This window comes from Gymnoscopelus braueri, assembly GCF_963280865.1.
Source record: "Gymnoscopelus braueri genome assembly, chromosome: 12".
Lineage (NCBI taxonomy): Eukaryota > Metazoa > Chordata > Actinopteri > Myctophiformes > Myctophidae > Gymnoscopelus > Gymnoscopelus braueri.
The window spans coordinates 36,126,719-36,134,066 of NC_137614.1; the positions used below are offsets into that span (position 1 = coordinate 36,126,719).

Consider the following 7,348-nt stretch of genomic DNA (forward strand, 5'->3'; position numbering starts at 1 on the left):
GCTCTTTGCCAATCATTTTGTGTTCTGAAATATAAACAACAAAACAATAAAAACACAGTACCATTTGTCTGTACATTCCATCTCTCAGTTTGTCGTTACTGAATGCTAACTTGTTAACACCTCAGCAGAATGCAGGAAACTGTAAAAACTGTAAATGTCTTTACAGGCTGTGTGTAACCACACAGTGAAACCGACGGGTCCATTCGGTTCCATTTTGTAACTCTGCAGTGTACAAAAGGTTCCATTTGCACACTGACAGAGTTAAATTCCTGCTGAGAATTTTACTGTGTAAGCTTAGACAAGATCCCACCAACTACGTACACAGGATGCTGACCAAGGGAGGACAGGAAGGCATCACTTACGCAGGGACGCGTTGGTCAGGAAGACAGCGGGCACTTGTTGAAACACTTCAACACGGACCAGCGATGGGAACCCCCTCTGACTTCCCACTCCTCTGTATTTTTAGTTTACTTTAATGGCTTTTATTTATGTCTGGTGTCAGAATCCAAAGTGCATGAGGCAACGGACCTAGTTGGCTCCTTATCTCTCGATTCAAATTCACTCTCAAATCCGCTCTCGCTTGAAACTCTGGCTCCTTATCTCTCGATTTATCTGCGTTTACCTCTAATGTAGCTTGTCTTGAATTGTTATCTTAGTTTCTATCGCCTGCCCCCCCCCCACACACACACACACACACACTCACCATATATCCCTAATTTCTTGCCCTAATCTGTAATCGGAATGCTCTCCTCCATAACCTGCCCTATATCCTATAATGTTGTAGTTTGTTTCAGGGAAGCCCCCCAGAGAAAGCGAACACGTTTCTCTTTAAATTCTTGAAACGTAAAAATAAAAGATGCGGGGGGAAAAAGGAAAAGGAAAACCTCAGAATTCCCTAACGCAACCAATGGGTGGAGAGAACCGTGCTAAACAGAGCTGTGGAATTCACTTAACTATAGACACTGGTGTCCAATGCTGCATGGTGCCAAATCTCCCTGCAGCCAAGGTTTTTAATGGTTAATTACAACAAGACCTCTGCTATGAGTCAAAGCATCAAGCCACTAAGTACTAAATACTGCACTAGATACAAGCCTATTACCCTGGCTGCTAAACCATAAAGTCAAGTGTTTTAGAATTCACCAAAAACAATCACCCTTCCACTCAAAGAAGGCTTCAGTTTTTCAACATTTCCATGTTATCGCATCATAAATATGTGTGATAATTGCAAATGAAAATGTCACAAACTATTCCATCCCACCATCGTCCACCCCTCCCTTTCCTCCTACGCGCATTACAGCCTTGACCTCTGCAAAGGGTTCAAGTTTATGTCGCGCTTCCAGCTACTGACCTCACAGTGCAACACAAATGGGATGTAAACCATCTTTCCACAACGACTATGATGGTATGTACAAATAAGTAGAAACAGACAAGCGTAGGTTGTATAACCTGACGTAGAAGCAACCGGGAAGGAATAGAACAGTGCTGCTGATAGAAACCTGCCTAGAAACCACTGACATTTTCAATGAAAGGTTTCAGCAAAATGTCAAATGTAACATAAGCCACAGAATGTATGTGTGCTATTAGCTACACATGATCTATCATTGAGCTGAAGTTGAGCACATACGTAAGGCTGCAGGCATGAGTAAATGCATACAGTATATAAATGTGTTCAGTGTTGGTGTTACACAAGTAACACAGTAATATATTATGTAATGTGACAAATTCTGTACTATTATTACAGTTACTGTCAAGTAACTAAGTTTCAGAAACTTTTTTAAGCTAACATTCAGGCACACTAATGACAATACAGTTTGTCAGCGATTCACTTTTTAGAGTTTGTTTTTGTATTATATGCCCAGCTTGCTTTTTGTGTCTCATCGTGACATTGAAGTTTAGTATGCTAAAACTGCATTTTAATACATTATTATGTCATTCTGTCCATTTAGCCTACCCTCTTCCATTTAATATTATGCTTAATTATTTTGCTAATTTGAGGGTGTTTTGTGAAAGTATCGCAAAAGTAACGCAAAAGAAATATAGCCCATTTATTGGCACAAACTGTAATGTAGCTTATTACTTTGAATCGAAAGTAATCAGTTATATGTAATGTATTACATTTTCAAAATAACATCACCAATACGGAATGCACATAAATGTATGCATTTTACACGTGTGCTACGCCCCATCCCTCTATATGGTTCTCACACACACACACACACACACACACACACACACACACACACACACACACACACACACACACACACACACACACACACACACACACACACACACACACACACACACACACACACACACACACACACACACACACACACACACACACACACACACACACACACACATACCAGTCCAAAGTTGTTCCAGGTGGGGGTATACTTTGTGTATCTAAGTGATTTGTTGCTCCCATACTGGACTATGGCAAGTGGACCAGAAAGAAGCCATCTGTATTCATATCCAAACAACACAGTTGTCAGTGAGTGTCCACAGATTTCAGAGGCCACAAATATGCATGCTGAAAAATCTGCAGTCTGCAGAGGAAGCACACAGTAAATTCCTCAGTGTTAATTTAACTCCGAGAGTGTACAAATGTAACCAAATGAACCCATAAGGAGTTAAATGAACACTATGGATTTTACTGTGTAAAGGCAAGCCAAAAAAACAAACAGCCTCTCGATACAGAATTTCAATGTGTGCCCACTATAGATATGGCACAAAACTCACTTATCCCCAGAAGCTACATTCTGTTGCTGTTGTGCAAGCCCTTACGGCCCGGGTTCAGCTGTGTAAAGCTGGACCATTACAGATCCAGATTTATTTACACTGTCAGAGTCTAGACTTATGCATTTCTCTGCAGACAAATAGCACATGTTTACTTCCTGAACCCCAACACAGGCAGCAGGTGGCTATGGGGTAATTTCTGATATATAGGTCACAAGAGAGAGAGAGAGAGCATCATAATGGATCCAATGACTCCAGCCTTTGTGTTTAGTTACTAGGTGTGTGTATTGGGAGGGGTGTGTGTTTGCTGTCAATGTCTCACTGGAACAATGCGAGCATTTGGACAGAGTGTGTCATGGAGGAATCTAGACCTTTGTCTGGAATTCCGTCTTCCTCTTACATCCAATTATTCCCTCCTACCCCAATTCCATTTCTTTCATTGTCCCCCTCCCTCTCTATTTATACTTCATCGTACGATGGCGCTGCATGCCGAAAATAGCAGATCCGCAGGCTCACAACGCGCTTTGTAGATCTGCTTTTTCGTACGACTGAGCATAAATTAGGCATATCTCTCTTTCTGCCTCTCGTGCACACACAGACATATGCCTATAATAAAAGAAGATGTCTTGCACAACACAGTGTAAGCCTACTATTACACAGCCCAATTCTTAAACTGTGCACACATTCCACATCTAAATCATACTTTATCTTAAAAGCCTGTGGGTGATCACAGATGAGACACATGCTTTACATGATGGTCTTTTAAGGGCCTGTGTGTGCAGGCAGTTGGCGTTTCACAGTTAGTCATCATCAGTATGGACTGACTGGGTTATTTTCAAAGACGCACTCCCACTGGTCCAGACTCTATACCAGTAGGCTGAGGATCTCCTCATTGAGATGGGGTTCCTTATGGATAACTGGAATTCTTCAGTGACCAGATAATTCGTTAATTTGACAGCAAAGATAACCTCTAATATTTGAACTGTTGAATGCCAAGACCTGCTAATTATAAAAGAAAACGTTTCCCACAAGTTCCCATGCGGATAAAATAAATATAAAGCCACAGAATGTACCTGATTAGATAAGTGGAAAAGTCGTAAAAATCGTTTTTGGGCAAAAGTCCAAAGCTCACACTTGGACTACATAAGCAGTAAAATCCTCAGTCTTAATTTATCCATTGGTTCCATATTTCCTTGACTGATGTGCAATTAAGTGTAGGATATTCTACAAATGGAACCATATATGGACCCTATAACGAGTCCATTTGTTCAATTTATACACTCTCAGTGTGTTAAATCAGCACTGCTTTGCAGTGTACAGCCCACGAGTAGGTACTGAGTCAACTCTCTCTGAGTTAAGACAGAGGTTCTCAACCATTTCAGGCCACGACCCCCCACAATAATCATATTTGAACTGGGGACCCCCCACCCTGATAAGCACTTGGAATTGTAAGAGTTGAGGCATTACATTTAGTTTGACTCATGTTCCACACAGATACATTTTGAGAAAATAGCTGATCTACAAGCTCACAACGCCCCTCGTGTTGTGAGGCTTTGTGAGCTTGTATCAGCTTTTTTCACAATGTTTGCCTCTTTCTTATATTATTTGACAATTTGGCCAATGTTTGACCAGTTTTCATATAGTATAGTTTGTTGATTAGCCTACTTTTGATGCTGTGGTCTTTTTTCTTTTCTTTCCTTACATTGTCACTTCACTGTCATCTGGGGGGACCCCCGAAAATCATGTGGGGACCCCCCTGGGGCTGGGGGTCCCGACCCACAGGTTGAGAACCACTGACTTAAGAGACTACAGTGAGTGAATTAAAGGGTTGAGTGGCGCGCACTGTAAAGGGAGGAGGGAGGTAGTAGGCTGATACTGTGTGCAAGAGAAAGCTGCGCGCTTTAGAGCGCACTCACTCACTTTTCATTGAAGAAGAAGCGCCTGGACTGAATATACAAGTGCAGCCCGACAGAAACTACTCCATATCTACACACACGAGTCTATCGACGTTTTGATCGGGACGGAGAATGTTTCCTAAAGGCAACAGAGAGAGTAAAAACACAGATTGTGTATGAATTCTTTGCGATATGATATATGAATGACTTGAGTTTATACTGACGCGCTCTCAGGATATGGGTGCTTGAATCGACCCCCCCCAGGAAAAAAAGAAGACACCTATTCAGTGCTGTTTTTTTTCGAGGGAATATCTGCTACTGGAACCGATTGATCACCATCGTCCGCAATGGAGTTTGGGGTTTTGTTGAGTTGTGCACTGGTCTGCGTCCTGCTGCGTCCGTCCGGCTCACAGAGCCCTCTACCTGAAGGAGGTGAGTCTCAGGAAGTTGGGGTTGGTTGGTACACTGTCCTCTGTGTCCTGATACAGTGATACATACAGGTGCAGTGGTGGAAAAAGTACTCCGATTTTTTTTTACTTATGTAAAAGTATCAATACCGCACAATGTAGAAATACTCTGTTACAAAAGTCCGGAATTCAAAATTTACTTGAGTAAAAGTACAAAAGTATTGGTATAAAAATGTACTTAAAGTACCTACTCATTATGCAAAATGTCCCATTTCACAAGTTTTCAAAATGTATAAAACCTTTTGAAAAGATCTACAAGCTCACAAAGCACATTGTGAGCTTGTAGATCGGCTATTTTCAAATGGCCGAAATATATCCAGGGTTGAAGTGGTTAATGTCAAAATCTACAAAGTAACTGTTAACTAAAGTTTTCAAATAATTGTTGTGGAGTAAAAGTACAATATTTGCCTCTGAGATGTAGTGGAGTAGTAGAGGTAAATGTACTGAAAATTGGAAATACTTCAGTAAGGTAAAAATACCTAAACTTCTTGCTTATGTACAGTACTTGAGTAAATGTACTTAGTTACTTTACACCTCTGGGATGTACTGGGTCTGGGTGGGGTTGGTACACTGTCCCAGACAGTGATTCAGGTGTTTGTTTATTTTGCACCACCTTGCTATTGAAAGTTTTGACTCGTAGGCTAAGTAGGCTATTGAAACATGATAAAAGCCATATGATCTCCATTCACTATTATTATTATTATTGTTATTATTATTTAGAATACACAGATGTAAATAATCTGCTCAAATAATATCTATGTAATAGCCTAATTAATTAAGATCATGTAAATGAGTTGTCATAATAATCTGTAATAATTAAGAAATTCATGGTAAATTGGATTGACCAGCCTCAGATAGTTTGAGCTGTTATCACACATAACTCCTGCATGTGGTTGGACTTCTGAAAAGCTAATCCTGGTGGTGGTGACAGCACCTTTGTGACTCACTGTTAACATACTTGTGTGTGTGCAGTGCTGTCACTGTGCCATATCCATTAATAACAACTTGAGGGGAATCTACTGACTTAGCATACAGTAATTATGCTCCTTATAGCCTGCTGTGTGCCTTTAATAAGGATGACCTTGTAAATCAAAGAGCTCCCATAAAACACACTGGACAAGGCTTACTCCTCCAGTTTCTCCAAGTTACCAAAGATAATACAGATATACAAGTATGACGTGCGCTCTGCTGCAGAACATCAGCTGCGTGTTTGACCTCACAGGATTATGTGGCTGTATTTCCTTGTATGAGTGGAAGTCCCAGGTTTTATACAAATTCCCATAAGATAAATGATGTAATGTCAGATGCTTATGGTTTCTCTGATTGAGAACTGTATGGAGGAAAGTGTCCTATAGCCTGTCAGTAAGCTAGAGCTGTTTAAGTGCCTTCATCTTCCATGTGCTTCAGACTCACTCGCTTATACACTCACAACCATACCTTTTGGGATGTGTAATGCAGTGGTTCTCAAACATTTGTACGTCAAGGACATGTATTAGGCAGCAGACCTCCATTTGAAAGGATTTGTTGTTAGATAGAATATCTAGAATATAATAGAATATTATGACTGTCTATAGGCCTACTGTAGGTGGTGAGAGTGAAACCTAGGATCTGAATAGATCTCTCATCGTACTAACTTCTAGCCTAGCCAGGCTAACTTCTAGCCTGTGAAATAATAGTGAAATTAAACGGTTCCTTGTTTTGCTGGGAACCCCCCGGAACCCCCCCCCACCCCCCACCCCCACCCCCCAAGGAGTAATGGTGGGCACCAATGCACCAGCCACTTTCCAAAGGCTTGTTAACCTGGTACTAAGTAACTTGATTATGTTTCAAAGCATACTTGCACTGCTGTGTACACTTCTTATATGTCTGCCCATATGGTGGCTCCAAGAGAGGTTTTTGAATGCTCAGTAGTCAGTAGTACTGTAGATGTGTCACTAATAGCCCTCAACCTTGCAAACAATTTGTACCTACACGGTGCAAGCCATATTAGGTGTTTTGTATATAGATTATTAGACTGTTTACATGTTTACGTATAATGCAAAACGCTTAGCTGACTCTTAATTTAACTCGGACACACAGAGTTAAAGAAACACTTTTAAGACCTAACGCTGTCCTGTCAGCTTGTGTTATGATTCATGTTTACGGCACCCTGCAAATAAATCTAACAGTGTATTTACAATAAAAATGGCTCTTCTATAATATACTTTTTATTAGCAGCCCCTAAACTACTATCTGGAAAACTGT

The 7,348-nt window shown here is 40.8% G+C and overlaps 1 protein-coding gene across 1 annotated transcript in view; it reads left to right on the forward strand.

Moving 5' to 3' along the window:
• Positions 1 to 4,602: 4,602 nt before the first annotated feature.
• The window catches only part of vwa1 (von Willebrand factor A domain containing 1), a 13,296-nt gene continuing 10,550 nt past the window's right edge, over positions 4,603 to 7,348 (forward strand). The window contains exon 1 of the mRNA XM_080444572.1: positions 4,603 to 5,069. Coding sequence (XP_080300698.1) covers positions 4,985 to 5,069 — 85 coding nt within the window. The 5' untranslated portion in view covers positions 4,603 to 4,984. The remainder of the gene's footprint in view (positions 5,070 to 7,348) is intronic.